This window comes from Nannobrachium achirus (assembly GCF_963921795.1).
Source record: "Nannobrachium achirus genome assembly, chromosome: 24".
Classification (NCBI taxonomy): Eukaryota; Metazoa; Chordata; class Actinopteri; order Myctophiformes; family Myctophidae; genus Nannobrachium; species Nannobrachium achirus.
The window spans coordinates 36,935,195-36,955,082 of NC_137831.1; the positions used below are offsets into that span (position 1 = coordinate 36,935,195).

The 19,888-nt window shown below is 40.3% G+C and overlaps 1 protein-coding gene across 1 annotated transcript in view; it reads right to left on the reverse strand.

Moving 5' to 3' along the window:
• Nucleotides 1–10,156: 10,156 nt before the first annotated feature.
• The window catches only part of LOC308309316 (NACHT, LRR and PYD domains-containing protein 3-like), a 37,164-nt gene continuing 27,432 nt past the window's right edge, over nucleotides 10,157–19,888 (reverse strand). The window contains exons 12-14 of the mRNA XM_080754866.1: nucleotides 19,248–19,394; nucleotides 19,050–19,096; nucleotides 10,157–12,001 (exon numbers count right to left, since the gene is read on the reverse strand). Of these exons, the coding sequence (XP_080610992.1) occupies nucleotides 11,463–12,001; nucleotides 19,050–19,096; nucleotides 19,248–19,394 (733 nt within the window). The 3' untranslated portion in view covers nucleotides 10,157–11,462. The remainder of the gene's footprint in view (nucleotides 12,002–19,049; nucleotides 19,097–19,247; nucleotides 19,395–19,888) is intronic.

Consider the following 19,888-nt stretch of genomic DNA (forward strand, 5'->3'; position numbering starts at 1 on the left):
AGGGTTTTTTCCAGGATCCAGTTCTGACTTTAACTAACAGAGTTTAAGTAATACATTCTTCCTTCCTGTTACGAAGCTACTTATGAAGTCAGAATAGACTTTGTGTCCATTTTGTGTTTCAATGTAGAATATCGTTGCTGTCGGACAGAGGCCTCTTATCTCTGTTTTTTCGTAAATTAACGGCCCTGCCCTACTTGATCACACAACAGCATCATACAAGATCCACAAGGTTGAAATGCAGTGTGAAGTGACATGTTTTGGGCTTGTAGTTAAAAAAAAAAACACTTTCTAAATCCTGTTTTAAGTTGTGAAAAAAAGAAAGTTGCTATATATAATCTGTCAAGTTACTTTTCAGGATTCAAATAAAAAAATAGTAATAGTAGCAGATCTAGAAGCTCAAAACATGACGCTTCGCACTGCGTTGGAGCTTGTGGATCTGTTATTTTTTATACTTTTGTGTGACGCAGTCATATGATCGATTTGGGTGTTGTACAGGTGATGTATAGGGGAGAATGTGGCAACAAGTAAAATGACACAGAAGCATGTCACAACAACATATATGGTGTAACAGGTCTAAATGGGTTGATTTAGACTGAGGTAGATTCTACAAATGTCTTCTAAACAGTTCTCTGAAAAACACATGTTTTACTACAGTATATCAGTGATGCTCAAATTTTTTCATGTCAAGGACCCCATAGAAATGATTTGAATTTGGCCGCCGACCCCCCATCTCAAAAATAGTGTTCCCTTTAAATTAAAAGATACATTCAAAGATTAGCACACATTTTCACAACAATTTACGAGCTTGTATATCTGATATTTCTGAATAGCTAAAGTATAACATGATAGTTAAAGTGGTTAAAATTTAAAGTGGCACAGATGCTTTCCAGGTCTAAAAGGGTTAAAATGTGGCGGTTGCACAACAGGAATGAGACAGCTACTGCAGGCTAATTTCAGTGGGAGGCGACGAGGCAGTGTTTTGATCTCAAGAGCTAAGAAACTAAAAAAGTAAACAAAACCACCACATGTGGAAATGCTTAAGCCCTGCCTACTGCAGGGGTAGACAACCTTATAGGCACCGTAGGGTACAAACATTGGCACAGGGGAGGGTGATCACTGGCACACTGGAGGATTTTTCTTTTAAAATAAAATATAAAATAAATAATAAAATGCATTGTAGGCTATATTTAAATGTAGGCTATAGGTCTAAACTGTACGTGCGTATCTGCTGTTGGCTATCCATTCACAAGGGTGACTATACAGTATGTCCCAACAATCCTATCTTTTTTTATGTAATTACAGCGGTCTACTTTGAGAAAATTATGTACTGTAGCCTACAGTAGGCTACAACAGGCTATAATCATGACAAAACAAAGTGGTCAGGGGTGCATTGCTGCTCTCTGCTGAACATAGTGTGCTCTATACGTTCACATTCAGGTCACAAATAGTTTTATTCCTGTTTGAAAGTGATTTTCATGTTGTTTTGGAAATGGCCTATATTGGCCATAGAATGAATACCTCACTGTTCCTGTTTCCTGAGTTATTGGTGTCCGACCAAGTGTGCCTTTTTGTTCATGACAGATATTGACAATAAGGTATTGAAAACATTTTAATCTGACTTAAAACCTAAACCCCTTATGTTGACATAAACATTATTTAAAACATCAAAACATCGCGGGCACCATTTTCTATAGGTCAAGACTCAACATTTTACACCATTTTGCATTTTGGAACAAACTGCATATTTAATGTTGAGCTATCCTACATTTGTATTGCGTAGCTGCCCTCTGGACTGTATCCATCTCTTGAGTACAGGGGACTTTTACAGAAGGAGCCAAGCCCCCGCAGGGGGCTTTTTTCTAGTTACATTTATTCCCCTCACATGCGTATGCAAATTATATCCTGCACATAATTCTACATTCATCCAAAATCTGATGCACTCTGACTGGGTGGGAGGGTGTCTGGGAGATAAGTGGGTTATTGCTCTAATGTTCATTAAAATGCCCTGATTGAAAGAATTAAGAAAATATCAGTTATAGAATATTTAATTTTGATGTGGTGTCATAACTCATAAGTAAACTTAACGTTGATATTGCACAGCTCACTGACTATCAAGAAAATAAAAACATGTCTCTTCATGACAAAAAGGTTGCTGACCCCTGACGTATGCGTCCGTCCGAGTTATGTCACGATATGGACAGAATAGTAAATCTTTGTCCCCCCGACATTCGGCACCTCCTCGCGGTCCAGGTGAACACAAGGGAGCGCTCCCTACCTCCTTGTATATTGGCCAACTTGTACAACAGTAGAGTGAAAATCACCAATTTGCATAGTGAGCTTGTAGATCTACGGTTGTGTTAGTGAAACCAGCTGTTAGTGATGATATGCATGCAGGTTACTGTACATGAGTGCTTTTCAACCTTTTCAGGTTGTGACCCCCCAAAACAATCATATTTGAACTTAGGCATTACATTTAGTTTGACTCATTTTCTATAAAGTATCCCTTTTATGCCATCCCTTTACCCTTTATAGAATGTTAACAGTCCTGACTCCAGACCAGTCCTGAGTCCTGACTCCAGACCTTTTATTTTCTTATCATCCACATGTCAGTTCCATAAAAGGTCACCCACAAATGTTATTAGTTACTATACACACAAAAGTGCTTAAAACCTTTGAACAAAACAGTATAAATTCACAGGATTCATTTTAATTTCCATGCGGGCTTATAGTGGGCCGATAGGGTTCGGTAGCTATAAGCCCGCATGGAAATGAAAATCCTGTGAATTTATACTGTTTTGTTCAAAGGTTTTAAGCACTTTTGTGTGTATAGTAACTAATAACATTTAAATAAAAATATATTAAAACAATATATTAAATATAGCCAAAAATTTGGGTCAACCATTAACTCTGATGCCTGACAGCGGGTTGCAGGTTTGGATTCCAATCCCAATGACCTTTGCTGCGTGTCACTCCCCATTTCAAGTCAGTCTACTGTCCTATCAATAAAGGCATGAAAGTATACTTGCTCAAAAGGTTTCTGACCAAATAATTGAGGATAAATTGGTTAAAGCGGCACAATGTAACTTTTGTTTTTACGAATAAAATGTAATTTTGTCTAATTGTAGATTATATTAATATTAATACAACTGGGGTGGTTGTATTTTGCCTCCCTGCTCTTCTACTGAGACATTTAGATCGTGTCAAAGGTCATGTCTCACACAGGATCTCACACAGATTTTTGACCTGATGGTCAAGATTCAATTCATCCCCCCATTTATTTGAGGTATTTGTACTTTGCCTGAGTATTTCCAATTTTCAATACTTATACTTTTACTCCACCACATCTCTGATCCAAATATTGTACTTTTACTCAACTACATGTATTTGAAAACCTTTGTTACTAGTTACTTACTTTGTAGATTGATTATTAATACAAAACATACATTAACCACTTCAACCCTATATACCAACCCTACAGTATCTAGCCGATCTGCAAGAGCTTGTAGATGGGACATTCTGCATAATGAGCACTTTTACTTTAGGTACTTTAAGTACATTTTGATGTCAAATGTTGTACTTTTACTCAAGTACTGTGCATTTTGAATTCTGGACATTTACTTGTATCAGAGCATTTCTACATTGCAGAATTGATACTTTTACTCATTTAAGTACTTTTCTCAGCACAGTGGCTAAGTAGATGTATATCATTTAAGTAAAATGCTGTATATTCAGAAGACATGCCAAATTAGGCTTCATTTTCATCCCACAAAGGAAAGAAACCGAGGGTAGAGTACACTGTAAAAATATCTAAAAAAAGAGAGTCACATTAACACTTAGGATTCTACGTAGAGATTCCGTTGACACCCACAAAGCTAGACCCTGAAATAGATTGCACAGTGTTGTGTACCACACGCACGCACGCTCGCACACACACACACACACACACACACACACACACACACACACACACACACACACACACACACACACACACACACACACACACACACACACACACACACACACACACACACACACACACACACACACACACACACACACACCATAAAATCTATCATGGTTAAAATGGTGTTTGAAGTTACAGTGGGTTTGTATAGTAAGGGGGGGTGTATCTATTAAAAATGAATATCAAATATCTAAATACTGAATCAAGCAACTTAAAAACTGTCTGGGGTGTTCCCAAAAGCCTGAGTAGACCATTACATTTTTTAACAAGGCGTTCGCCTAGGCCCTAGACAGTCGTTGGATGTTTAATGTGTTTTCTTAGCTGTGTATAGGTGATCAATGTTCTGATTTTATTCACTGTGTTCTCGTTTTAATTCTTAATTTTTTTAAATTCTTAGTTGTTTTAGTTTTTCGATTTTAATGTAGCACTTTGAGATTTGCTTCAAATGTAAAGTGCGTTATAAATAAAATGTATTAATTTATTATGACACAACATTATTATATTTGTTTTATTAAAGTGAAATATCCCTTTAACTTGTGCATTGTTTTCTACTCGATCAAGCCTGTCTACTACTATATATTATTCTCTCTTGTAATTCTAGTGTACAATATTATTTACTATCACAACTTCAATCAACGTCCATTGTTACTACCAGTTACAGACTTGCGTCTGTGAACAGTACACATAGGAACGTCAGAACTCTCAGACGAAAAGTAAGGTTTCTGAGAGAGTATGGACTGACCTTAAGGCAGTGATACTCAAACTCCGGCCCATGGGCCGGAGCAATTTTTCATCCAACAAGCTTTAAACTGAGCAGATTGGACCTTGCGTTCCTGAGATAATGGCCAAAACATAATTGAAAGCAGCCATTGAAATCGCAGATTTTCGCTGATTTTCTTTTCTTTTCTTTTTTTTACCAGTGGCTCTGGCTGACCAATTAGCATACCCAAAACGTCATTGTAGGAAATCAAATTAATGAGAGGTGTAGGCTACTGTAGCTCTACTTAACAACTGCATCCTTAGCCATTTGGTAGCTAAACAGTCTGGGTAATCTATTTTAAGTAGCTAGATTGTTTGATTTTATTTGATTTTCCTTAGCCATAAGTATTTTCTACGTTTATTTTCTGTAAAATGCCATTTCTGTTGAATGTGGGTTAAGTCATAAATAACATTGTGAAGCAATTGAAAGAGAGATGTGCTCAGCCATCTTAATGTTATCCCTCTTGATAGCAGGCAGACAGATATCAACCCAGACAAATAGCAGACAAATGTACAATAGTTTGTTTTAGTGTTTGTGTGGAATATGCTAATTGCACAGAAGTATTAAAAAGAGAGCAACATTTAGCAAATTACTTTGATTACAAATTGTGTCACTGACAGAATATACATGGATTTCCAAGCCATAAAATAATGCACATTGCACTTGTCTTATGTGGAAATAAAGCAAATAAAAGAGAGACGTTATCAAATAATGTCATTTTATCAACTGGCCCGCGGCCTCTTGACATTTTTGTAATGTGGCCCACTGGTTCAGAAGTTTGAGTATCCCTGCCTTAAGGGGACGCATTTATCCTGCCTTTTCTCTGGATTTTCTCCCCATGGTCTGGTTTGACATTGCGGCTAAGAAGCTCGGCTTCCCCACCATTGAGTTATACGCCAAGGTAATAATGAATATACAACAGGTAGTTCCGAGGAAGTAATCTGATTGGTTGAAATAGCCTTCTATAATGAGCATTACCACACAGGTCTCATCAAACAAAGAAATTAGCTGTGCTCGGTCGCAAAATAGCCGGCCGCTTGCGTTTGTTTTCCGAAAGGTGATGCCTTGTAAGCGGCTATGCTAGCAGTTTTCATGTGAAGTTCAGGGGCATAGTGGTGAAATCTGTAATTAGAAAATGTATTAATTTCAATCGAATATCTTAATTTGGAATTTATGTGTGTGTGCGTGCGGGTGGATGTGAGAGAGCGTGTTGTGTGTGTGTGTGTACACTCTCAGAGTTAAATTAAACATCGAGTTTACAATAACTAGTAAGACACCTCAGGGCGACATGCGACCTTGCGACATGCAAGGTCGCGCCAATTCTTGGCCATCTGGCCAGTGATGTTTATCGGACCAGTTACCCATATATGGAGACCCCTGGTACCCATATGGAGATCCATGTACTGTATATGGAGATATTGAGAGCCCAAACATAGTTACTCGGTTATTCATTATATAAAAGTCCTATGATGTATATGACATCTGATGCCATTACCCTTTTATGCCCATACATGGAGATCCTTGTCTGTAGAACCAGCCATTAGTGTGGTACTGTATGTGTCCAATGTGGCCTCCATATCTGGGCATTCCAATATGAAGCCCTGTTAGATATGGGAGAGTGTTTTCTGCAGGTCTTTCAGTCCGAGTGTATCAAAGGGTGCGTTCGGAAATGCGCACCGGGTGTGTGCGCACTGCGCAGTGTAGTGAGTGCCTAAACCTAACCCTAATCCTAACCCTAACCTCAGTAAAACTATGCCTAAACCTAACCCTAACCCAGATATACAGAGAGTATGTGACCGTTCACATACTAAACTGCGACCTACGGTCGCAATAAAAACATAAAAAGGGTATCAGAGAGAGAAAGCCATTAAATGGGAGTCTGTAGCCTAATGCATGTCAACTGGGGGTCCTTGAAATTAAAATGCTTGAAAATCACTGCTAGAGCTGTAACAATCTTCTCTTATGGGGGTCCCTGGATTATCTTTTCAATCTTTTCATCTTTTTGACATGACAAAGTTTGAGAACCACTGCTATAGGAGAAATGCTGACCTGAAGATAATGTACATGTGTTTGTGTGTTGACCTGTATTCTGACCTCTGGGTTGACCTGTGTGTTGACCTCTGTGTTGACCTGTAGGAAGCCTGCTGACCTGCAGGACCTGGCCCCGGGGACGAACCCACCCTTCATGACCTTCAATGGAGAGGTCAAGGTCGACGTCAACAAGATAGAGGAGTTCCTGGAAGAGAAACTCTCACCACCACGGTAGACGTGCACACGCGCACGCACACGCACGCACGCACACACAGTACAGTCATGTACTCTACTAGACAAAATAATGTCCACACACACTAAAATTAAAGAAAGAAGGCAACAAAAACAGAAATGGGTATGAGGTGTGTGAATAAGTCAGTAGTCAGTCATGTCGGCAGTGTGTGGATTTTTGGAATGTGCTGTGTGTGAGTGTAGTATAAAAAGGTGCAACGCAAACTAAACAAAGCGTGTTGAGCCACAGCAGTACCTGCCACAGGAGAGGACTCAGAGAGAATCCATAAACTCAGGTGTACTGAGTTGGCCTGACGACCTGCACCTCTGCCAAGTCTGCCGGCCCAACAGTGAGGCTGAGGGGCAGGGCCATCTGTCACACAACAGGTTCATATTCAGTATGTGCCCCCATCCAGCTATTATTAAACTGGCCTGGTAACGCATCCAGAAGAAAAGAGAAAAAGAGTCACAAAGAATTAAGAAAATAAACAACTAAACAAAAACTGTCAATCTATAAGTCATGCACAGCAAGATATGGAGTACAAATTGAAAAAATACAATGACCTTTTTTCCCCTCTAACACTGCACACTTGTAACTTGTGCAAACAACAATAACAACAAGTGATCCTAGGAGTCCTCTACAGTAAATGGATGAGTCTTTATCTCCACAAATAAAATAAAAGCTTCAAGAGGTCTTTTGTATTCAGGGTTTTAATACTGATGTGCTTTTGAATCATTTGACAATCAAGACCTCGACCAGCTGTATGTCTGTCTGTCTGTCTGTCAGTCTGTCACGTCACACTCAATTCTCACATGACCCTCTTCTAGCGCCACCATGAGGCCAGTTCTTGCAAAACACATTTATGGACACAGCTCCTACAATCTTTGGCCAAAAATCACGCAAATCGGTTCACAGTATGCCTACACTCGTCATCAACATGGATCCGTCCCATTTAGCGCCTCCTTCAGGCCGATTTTAGAGGGTATGCACGTCCACTGGGACCCGCCCCCCTAATCTAGACTGAGTGGCAAAACATTGAGCAGCATGGAGCATTGGAGTTTGGAAGTGCTAGTTGCAAATCACTCAACGGCCCTGCATACCACCGGTTTCTAATTTGCACATAATGCAGGAGGCAGCTGGATGTTGTGTTGTTGAAAACAAGTGCTTCCAAACTCTGACACTAAAAAATAAAAACGTGCACAGAATGTCTTGACAGAAAGTAGCTCATAACATGCCTATGGTGGATTTGTATGAAACAAAAACTTTGCAGATAGAAAGAGGATAATTCAAGCTTTCAGTACTGCCGCAATGTTTGTGAGTTAACTTTGTTTAATACAATCAAGATAGGGCTTTTCTGTGTGGATGTATGGGCTGTCAAAGGCAGAAATTAGATGTTTGCCATTCAGTAGGCTTTCCCACATAACTTCCAGCAACAGTGATCACGCGCATACCCTCTATTGTAATCCTGAAATTACAAATCTATGGCCTTGACCATTAATCTATTGTTCCTTTGATTCTCCAACAATCTGTCAGGGCCTTTAAGGGCCACTTCATTCAGTGTGTATCTCTGAGTCAATACTAATGACAACATTTAGACTAAATACTCAAACCGATTGTTTTAGTCTCTGCCAGGTAGAAGGCAAAGCCGAGACTAAGTGTTTTCGCAGCTTTTGCGACTGTCGTCTGTTTTCGTCAAGTTATTTTATTTCCCCTTTCCCCCTATACGGCACATTTCATGACATTTGCTATGATGTATTGTTGATGTGCAAAAAAAACAAAACAATAAACAAATATCTTAAAATAAGGGTAATAATAATAATAATAATAATAATAAACACAGCGCCTGATTGCTGGAGGGACACAACCACCACCACTTTGATCTGAATCATTTGACATTAATGTTCAAGTTGTTGTTGCTCTACACTCAGAAAGACTTAAACCCCAGTGTCCACATTCTGGGGCAAACAGTCTACAAGATCTTTTGACTTGTAGGTCTGCTATTTTTGGCAAAGAGATTTGGTGTTGAGGGAAATACTAGCAGACCTAGTATAGAGCCCAGGGGGACACCAGTCAACTCAGTATACAGGGTTTTTTTTTATGGCAGAAGAGCAGAGCTCTATGTATGAAATAACTGTATCACTCATGATGGAAACCATTCAACTTCTTTGTGGTATTGTAAGCATCAGGCCTGGACATTTGTCATTTTAGGGGCAAGGCCACTTGGCCTTTGGTGTTCATTTTTTGAGGGCAGGAAGGCCATAAATTAAAACAAGATTTTAGTCAATTGAAATAATTTGTTAAACTTAAGGGTTAGGGATTATAACCTAATGTGCAGTGAAATTGATTAATGATGGTATTTATCTGATCCATGCTCAGCCCTGCACCAGTCAAAGTCACTGGATTGGATTAGAAATGGGGATCTCAACAAAAGACACTGGTCAAGAAAGAGACACATGACAAGAAAGAGACACCGGTGTCTACTGTCTACATATTGACAAGAAAGAGACAGAGGAGAAAGTGGTAGTCTGGGGCATTAAGGCCACTGTGGCCTCAGGTCATGCCATTGGTTTTAGGGGCACAAAGCCACACTGAGGGGCAACGCCGGCCATGGCCTTCATGGCCTCCAAGAAATTCCTGCCCTGATTGTAAGTGTTCTGCCATGTTGAGAGTTTGGTCCATTTTCAATGGTGTTGGAAGTGAGACGTTTCTACACCAAAGCGATCATTATACAAGTTTAATGTGTTCTGGCCCTATAATCCTCTCCATGGAACTCTTTATTAAAACTGATTTCACAACTGGACAAGTCTAGTGTGGTTTGTTGACTGTGTTTGATATATATGAATCTCTATAACCAGACATCTGCACTTGAAAACAGGATCTATAGGCAAGGAAGGGGCCGTTTGTTATTTGTTGTGAGTGATCAGAGTTTGAGATCAGATTTTCAGAGCTTCCAGGCTGAGACACATCTTTAGAACTCTGATTTGAATCATTTTTAACCACCTATGAATGTGGTTCAAACCTGATGAGCAATGCTTTTCATGCCAATTTCACAATGTGTCTTGTGTGAAAATAGTCCTAAGCAAAGAAAATCTCTCTACTGTCCTGGAGACTTCAATGAAAACTATGTCTAAAACCAAGACTAATAAATAAGTGAAGATATCAGATATAAAATCAGATCATCTTTATTTTATTATTAAAAGTAAAAAAGTTTAAAAAGCAACAGACCATAACAACAATGTCAAATAATAAATGTACTATTAAACACAATGCATCACTGGTTGGTAATTACAGTATGAGAAAATATGAAACAAAACTAAACATGGGTTAATCTTCACACTCTGAATCCCATATGAACCATACTGTATTTACAAAGTCTAAATATTAACAGGTTCACAAATGATCACAATTTTGTCAAATTATCAGTGTGGAGGGAGGAGATTTAAGAGTCACGCCTTATGGCAACAGCCAGCTGCACTGGGCGATAAAAATCTCCTAAAAGGAGTTCCCGCGTTCCTTCCTGCATACGTCCTCCATTGGGTTAACAAAGCAACGGATGAATTTTACCGGACAATGTTGGCCATAGATAAAATGTTTTTGGACGACGTTCCTCCGTCCACTTTTCGACCATCGCCTCATCACCTGCTATCGGCAGTAGTTGCCGGGTCCCATTATTAACAAATAACTTCCGCACATCCGGAAAATACGGACGGCTTTTGCACGCTGTTAAAATGCACCGTAACTATAGCCTCACTAGGGAGCAGTGAACACCTGAAATGGAATCAACATAATGACTTGAAGTTGTGTCAGTGGAGAGGAGACTCAATACAACTGAAGTGAGATTAAATAAATAAATCACATCCTGTCTTTGTGAGTCAAATGAACAACTGTGTGAGAGAGAGCGTGTGTGTGGATGTGTGTGTGTGTGTGTGTGTGTGTGTGTGTGTGTGTGTGTGTGTGTGTGTGTGTGTGTGTGTGTGTGTACAGAGTGAGCTATTACTGCTCAAAGAAATGAAGGGAACAAAATGTTCCCATAATTTATTTGATTATAGTATACTCTATACTGTAGCACTACTCAAAGAAATCTCAAAGAATCAATGTTAACATTTTGTTCCCTTTATTTCTTTGAGCAGTATATCATTTCAGTACTGCGTGTGTGCGTGCGTGCGTGCGTGCGTGCGTGTGCTGTGTGAGACACATGAGTGTTTACTGTGTGTATTTGTGTTATTGTGTGTTTACTGCATATTATGTGTACTGTATGTGGTTGTGTGCTTACTTGTGTGTTGATGTGTGTGTGTGTGTGTGTGTGTGTGTGTGTGTGTGTGTGTGTGTGTGTGTGTGTGTGTGTGTGTGTGTGTGCACGTGTGTGTGTGTGTGTGTGTTTGTGTGTGTGTGTGGCTATACAGTATGTGGGCGTGCATGTTCATGCCTGTGTGTGTGTGCACACACAGGGACACAGGATGTTACTGAACCTCCTACATCTGACACAGAGACACTGAGGAACCAAGCCTCAAGCACGTGAACCCAGCATAGAGTTGATCAGTGAATGTGGACTGGAAGGTGTGCAGGTGTGTCAGTGTGTCAGAGGACACTGTGTAGAAGGACAGCGTGCCAGCGGGACAGTCTACGTACACTGCTATTCTGTGGGAGCCAGAGGGACCGGCAGGGAGGTAAGTCTGCTTCTTATTGTACACAACAACATACCTGTTGTCATCATCATCTAATAGCAGACACCAGGACATGTTATTGTATCCTAACATACAGTCATCACCATCTCCTCTCCTGTTGATTCCTCTTTGTGTCACTGCTATATAAACCTTTTCACTCCACTCTACCTCCCAGTAAGAGCGTCCAGTCAGACTCTCTCTACACAGAACCTGTGGCCAGGAGGTAAATCTGTCTGAATGGTCAGGAAACGGCTGCACCTCCTGCACACGTGTCACCTTCCTGTTGTCCACAGACAGAGAGAGTTGTCTGTTTGCTGTGTTTGGATCCAGTGTGAGTTCACACACATCTGATGAGGAAAACATGATACAATATAGCATCAGTTTACAATCAAATATAACTTCACCATAATATAGAAAAATAATGAATAATGAAGAAATATGAGTATCTAGATGTAGTCTATATTGTTACTGTCTGGAAGAAACCTTGGATCTCCATGTTTCAACTCTGACAACATGATGCACACTGTGTGTGTGTGTGTGTGTGTGTGTGTGTGTGTGTGTGTGTGTGTGTGTGTGTGTGTGTGTGTGCGTGTGTGTGTGTGTGTGTGTATTTGTTTGTTTGTGTGTTTACTCTGCACGTGTGTTTTACATGTTAATTTTACTGCCATTACTTTGAAGGGATGAAGGGGTGCAAACTGCCGCGACTTCCTCCGATAGGCCATCGCTCTTATTTTGAAGGGCTGGGTGGAAATTTTTGGTCACTTTACTTTTTTTTTTTACTTTTTTTTTTTTTTTTTTGGCGCAGATTTTTGGTCACTTTACTTTTTTTTCAACTTTGACCCGGTTCTAGTTCCGGAGCAGTGTTTTGACCACAGATATAAAAAGCTAGATACCTCCTCCGCCGCTGCAGTTCTTTGGCGTGACTGGTCAAACAGGACTGGTGGAAGTGCGGAACTGTGGAACTGTGGAAGGCACTCTGCCCCCTCCAGTGGGAAAGAGGGTGTCCCGCCAGTCCCGCATTTGATTGGCCTACCGAGTGTCCCATTTTGTGACGCCCAAGGAAGCGTCCTTCAGAATTCTGGAAGCTTGCCAGTCCTCTTTTACCAACACCCCAAGCCGGAGGAGGCGTCTACCATTATATGTCTATGGTGTTGACAGAGAAAGTAATGGATGCCTCCATGCGAGTGCCATTTTAGCGTGAAAAATTACAGCCTTGGGATCAAAATGTATTTTTTCGAGAAAATGAGGATTATTTGATGGAAGATCCATGGGTTTCTATGGAGCAGCTTCACTTCGCGTGCACGCCAACGTGCGTTGTAAACAAATCGCGGACATTACCGATGCACAATGGATAGCCCAGACCGCAAGGTAAGGTTAAACAACTTTACTGTATTACAGTGAGTTTGACGAGCTGACATGTCAACGGCACCACGCAGTTAACCCTTTCAATGACGAGCTGACATGTCAAACGGCAGCAAGAGTGTTAAGGTTCGTTCAGACTGTTCGCGCGTTGCGTGTGTGAGCGCAAGCATCCCATTCATTTCCAAAGGAGTGCGTTATGGCAAAATTCACGCTGAACGCACGCTGACAAGGACAGATCTAATTTGAATGAAGTTCATCTCAACCAACATTATTCAAATCTTGTGCATGCGTGAGCTCTTGGAGCCAATGAAAGCAGCGCTGCTCTGTGTGTAGGTACTGTATGGCTGTGGGGAATGACAGGGAATAAGTGACAGACATGTAAACAGCCCCAAGGTGAAAAAGGTGACAACATTTCTAGGGGTTAACATGTGTTAAAATTTATAATTTTTGACCTTTTTCGGAACGGGTCGAGTGAATTTGCACGATTCTAACTCTGTTAAACAGTGACTTACTTATACAATACATGCAACAAAATTGGGCTTGTTGCCTACCACCGATTGTTCTAGATATAATAAAGAAAATTAAATCTACAATAAGAATATAATATAGCCTACAGATATAGTTTTAGGAGTATCCTAATATTTAGGGACTTGTTTATAGGCATAGACAGAGACACAATTCGCACTGTGAGCTTGTAGATCGGCTATTTTCACCACTTCTTAAATAGGACTATTTGTTTTCTAAGATCATTTCTTTGATCATTTGTATTTTATTTATTCATGAAATTAGAAAAATATATATATATTTTTTAAATAATACATTTGTAATTAAAAACGAAATGTAGAAAACCAAAAATGAAGGGACCCACAAAAATGTGTCAATGACCCACAAATGGGCCCGACCCAGGGTTTGTGAAACAGTGTTGTAAATCACAGATGATTTATTTAGAGGAGTCTCCTGGCAGATTTTTGCAATCTAGCCATCGTCAAAGAAAAGGTTGATCCTCTTCACTTGTAACTCGAGCTCAGTCTGTTCTTGAGAGACTTTTTGTGACTAGTCTCAGTGTCATTCTGTAGGCAGAAAGAGCAGAGGCATAACAGCGAAACGTTCCCAAGTCACGGCACTAGCGTTAGCATGTAGCTAGCGCATCATCGTCGAGTAAAATCAACAAGGCTATAATCGATTATATAACGTCACATATCGATGCAGAATAGTGCACAACCGCGATGCAAGCGAATCAAAAACTATAAGTCCACAGTCACTCCACAACTACAGTACTACACGACCACACCACAGCAACTTTGCAAGCTTTGCGACTTTGAGCGCTCTGCTCTGTGGCTCGCAGACAGTGCAGGCTGGGCTCATTCTGACTGAGCGCTGCCACCTGCAGTTGATGTCGCATGCAAGAGAGGGAGCGCTTGATTTGTTAAAAAATAAAACGACCCACTTCCCCATCCACCTTCAACACTATTGTACTGACAAAACGGACGGAGCAGAGAATAAGAAATAAACGCTCCTCTTCTCACTGCTGCTCTGACGATACGACACCCCCCCACCCCCTAAACATTTTTTTTACGAATCTGCATGATTCACACAAATGACCAATTTGGATTCAAAACGGCGATTTTCGCCGAAAAACTACAAGTTTGCATGCCTGAAGTGATATGACAAGCGTGACTGTCAACGCACAGAATGTGTTCCTGTGTGTGTTTCTTTGGTGTGAATGTAGGTTTATTGTTGGGCAGAAACTCTCCTCCCAGTTGGACGTGCATCGAGGACCTTCCTAGGAAAGCGATCGTGAGGCATCTGTACTTGATGCCCGAACAACCTAAGCTGACTACTTTCCAAGTAACTTAACACAAGTAGCTTTTAGTGTTGCTTGTTTTGATTTATTTGTTTAAAGGAGTAGTTCACATTGATTACTCGCATTCCCAAGACAAAAAAATGTATTATAGTAAATTTACCTCAATTGATTCCGGATGGGGATCCAAATACATTTGGGTCCCCATCCGGAATCAATGGGGGTAAATTTATTGTAATCAAATTATTGTTTTAGGAATGTGACAAATACAAAACAATATTATTTAAAGGACAACTTTAGTTTTTTTACAACAAGGGTTCATATTTTAGATTGTAATTAAAGAATATAAAAGGTGAGTGTTAAAATTATTTCATTTACTTCTACACTACAAGTGGCTACACTACAAGTGGCTAAATATGTCATTTTACACAGAATAAGCCCATTCCCAAGATACAACACAACCTTTCATGGTTGGATGTGACTTATGTGGGCTATAAGTGTTACTGTAAATAGCAATAAAGAAACTGCTGGCTTATTGTGTCTAAAAATACATATTTAGCCACTTGTACACATGCCCCCATGTGTACGCATGCCCCACATTTTAGCACGGTAAACGTGATAAAACAATAGAACAAAGCAAATGAAAACATTTTAACTCTCACTTTTTCTTTTCTCTAATTACAATCTAAAATATGAACCCTTGTTGTAAAAAAACAAAGTTGTCCTTTAAGTCTCCATGGCATGAGAAATCATTTTTATCAATAGAAAAAAGAATTCATTTTGGGGGTGAACTACAAAGTCCTTTGTGATGTTTTCATTGTTGATGTGTGTGTCGTCGGCTCGTCTTGACTCGCGGTCATCAATCCGTCTATTTCATAATTGTCTCAGATGGTCGTAAGGTCATTTATTTTCCCGTAGTTTCTGTTGGTGAGGCATTGCCTCATTGTACAAAATCATAATGTTTACCAATGTCACTTTGTGTTCCAGGCTTCACTTTAGGGGTAGAAAACGTAACAAAATGGTACAAAATAATAAGGGTAATAATAATAATAATAATAGTGAATACAAATTAATATATAAGTTTTTTTAGGACTCATAAAATGTCCCTGGGACCCATCTGAAAGACCACCCTTGGGTCCCGGGACATCGAAAACCTAACAACATCACTGCAAGGCACCATATCGCGATGCGTTGTGAGCTTGTAGATCAACTATTTCCACAATTTAGAAAATTAATGAAAGTGAAAATAGTGAGGAAGCCTCAGGCACATACCAGATAGGTTCTGATAACTGACAGCGTGTTGTGGGTTCGAGTCCTGATTCTGACAACCTTTGTTTCATATGACTCCTTGTCTCTCTCCCTGTTTCCTGTCTATTTACTGTACTATTAGTTTTGCGTGGCCAGACTGTTGACAGCCGTGATTTGCAAATGCTCCCGTCATACAGTCTGGGAGACAGAAACTCTTATGATGAGAACCCGGTTGAAGCAGAAGTGAAGCCGTGTGATATTGAAACGTAACGGCAATGGCGCAAGACATGCGCAAGACACGCCCCTGCCTGCCTTTGATCACGCCCATACCTTCCTCTGATTGGGCGGTCCGTTGCCATGTGACAGGGCATTTTCACTCACTGCCGCTGGTAAATAGACTAATTAAATCAAGTTTTTTTTTTCTGCAATAAGCTGCTTTGCATTAACCAGTGCAGCTAAACATTACATTTACCTCTCAAATTAATGCAGTTATTGGTGTGAGTTCATGAAATCATGAAAGTCAGTCAGTGGTTCTTAATGTCAAGGACCCCCAAATAAATTGCCATAAATCAGCCCACGGACCCCCTCTATTTGAAAAGATAAGCCAGGGACCCCCCATAAAAGAAAATTTCTTACGGCTCTAGCAGCATGCATTAGGCTACGGACCCCCATTTAATGGCATTTCTATCTCTGAGACCCAAATCTATATTGTAAAATCAATGTTACTCATTGAGTGTAAACATGTACACTCTGAGTTACATAGGCCTACCCAATATAACCATAAGGGTCCATTTGGTTCCTAACTATCATTTAGCTGGGGACCCCCTGGAACTCCCCCAAGGACCTCCGGGGGTCCCCGGACCCCACTTTTCTGGTTCCATGTGTACTCACTCCGAGTTACAAACCCATAAGGGTCCATTTGGTTCCTAACTATCATTTTGCTGGGGATCGAGAAAACCAATAACGATGCAAGTCACTAATATTATAGTTTCCCCTGATTCACTCTGGAACATACACAGGTTTTCATAATTGATCCCAAAAGCTATACTTTAGGCTATATAATGTTGTGTGTGAATACATAAAAACAATAAATATTTAGCGTGTAGCGCAGCAGAGACAGGGCGGCGCCATCTTGTTGTCAAGGCAGTTCACATGGCAACAGACTGCCCAATCAGAGGAAGGTATGGGCGTGATCAAAGGCAGGCAGGGGCGTGTCTTACGCCATTTCCGTTACGTTTCAATATCACACAGTGAAGCCTCCTCCTCACTTCCGTTTTCGTTTTTAAAATTGTGCACATTATCCTAATATAAATAAAAATCATCTAAGCATATTTAGCTTGCTGCGTAGCAGAAATTACTTTTTTAAATATATTTTCATGAACGGAAATGCCAGTTTGCGAAAGATAGAAAGCGACAATGGTCATGTCTGTCTGTGTGTTTTATAAATATTGAACCAATCAAAACTATAAACCAGAGTATGTGATTAAATCACCAGATTGGACCCATTTGCAACACAGGTTATTTTTTCCATTAAAACATGATCCTCAGGTACTATGATTATACAAGGAGGAAGATCTTAACACTACCCACCTAAACCAATCCCTCTGCCTCCTCCTACAAGACCACCCACCTGTCCTAGACCCTCCTCCTCCTCATAAAAGGACTGCCCATGGCTCTGCCCAGTTCTTTACAATGCTCTAGAACAGTGGTTGCCAAACTGAGGTCTGGGGACCCGTAGGTGGTCTTTGAGGGGGTTCCAGTGGGTTCCAAGCAAACTTTCTTTAGCATCAAATAAATGAAACCAGTTTAAACCTATATACCTGTACATTACATTGGCTGCTTTAAAATAACAATCTACAAGCTCACAGAGCATCACAATGCGAAACGTGAGCATATGTATATCAGCTATTTTCAAATTATCTTGGAAAAGAAATGTAATTACTTATAACTACATGTAATTTTTTTTAGAACAACTGGTCTAGAACAGCTTTGGTTAGCAACAGTATTTACAGATTGTTTGATATATTAGCAGGCACTCAACACCTACAACAAAGCTTCGATGGAAAGAGAGCGCATAATATTTTAGAGGAAATACAGTAGTAGGCTATAGCCCTCAATGACTTGACTATATCATCCATTACTTCAGTGATATTATTTAATCGTTTGATATGTCCATCTTTTATTCTAACTTGTCTTGTAGGGTGAGTAGTGAAATGTGACGCCAACTGGAACCAACCATCAGAACACAATTCTTTTTCCCTTTTTTTCTAAACCGGATCACATTTTAGAATGAATACCAGCCTTTCCTCCACGGTGAAGACGTGAGGTTACAATACGTAGTAAATATCTTGATGAATATATTATCTACCTTAGTGTACCAGTAATACTCCCTCATAGGGAGATAAGCAACCATCAGGTCACATGTATACACCGCTTTGTGTGATTTTAGGGCAAAATCTGTAGGAGCAGTGTCCAAAAATGTGTTTTTAAAAAAATGGACTGATGGTGGCGCTAAATGGGACAGATCCATGTTGATGACAGGACTCTATAAACATACTGTGTGACGCTTTGCGTGATTTTAGTGCAAAATCTGTAGGAGCAGCTAGAAGAGGGCCATGTGAGAAATGAGGCATGGCATGGATGGGGGCAACGGTGGGGGAGATATGAGTAGGGGAAAAGTGTGATGTGACTGACAGACTGACAAACTGACAGCTGGTGGAGGTTTTGATAGTAACTGCGACCTGACGGCCTCAATAGGACACCACAGGTACAGTAGGCAGAGTCCATCCATATAAGCTGGTGAATTGTAACAAAACTCAGGAAGTAAGATTCTGTATAATTTTGGTTAATAACAACGTATCATCATCTTAAATTCACAGTAGGATGTGAATGAGAGAATATCGCATGCTGCTGTGTATATGAAAACAAATATATCTGGATGTGTGCTGCTTTGATTTCATGAATAAAACAGAATACACACTTACACTTCCTCAAGCCTGGTTTCAGCATCTTCTCCCCACCATGGCCGACACTGGGTGTGAAGGAGAGACAATGTGAGGCGTGCATATTCTATTTGTTAATGGAACAATGATTAATAATGATTTTCACCATCAAAGATTAAATCACATAATTATTTCTAAACCTACTAGAACACATTTGCATGACAGCAGGTCTCTCCATACCTGAGAGTCTCCAGTGGTAGAGCAGAGAGTTGCTCAGTGTCTCCTGGATGATTGTAATCTAAGTCCAATACTTTGAGATGGGAGTTGGATCTCAGAGCTGAGACCAGATATGAGCAGCCTTCCTCTGTGATCAGGCAGCCTGACAACCTAGCGTACACACACACACACACACACACACACACACACACACACACACACACACACACACACACACACACACACACACACACACACACACACACACAGTGCCAAGGCAGCAGTGTTAGAATACATTTCCCACAATGCTTTGCGGGAAGTGGGCGGTTCCGCTTGAGGAGGAAGCAGATATGGTATTTGGCCATGTAGTTCTTTTGGAGTTGTCATCGGGTGAAGGCAGAGTACCTGCTGCTTTTTGGTGACACATAAAATGGATTTACAAGCTCACAGCGTGCCAACATGCGACACGTTGTGAGCTTGTAGATCTGCTACTTTAGGCACTTGAAGTACATTCTAATGCCAACACTAATACTTTTACTCAATACATTTTGAATTCCAGGCTTTTACTTGTAACAAAGTATTTGTATGTTTCAGTATTGATACTTTTATTTAAGCAATGAATTTGAGTATTTTTTCCACCACTGTATAAAGCTTAGATTTTATTA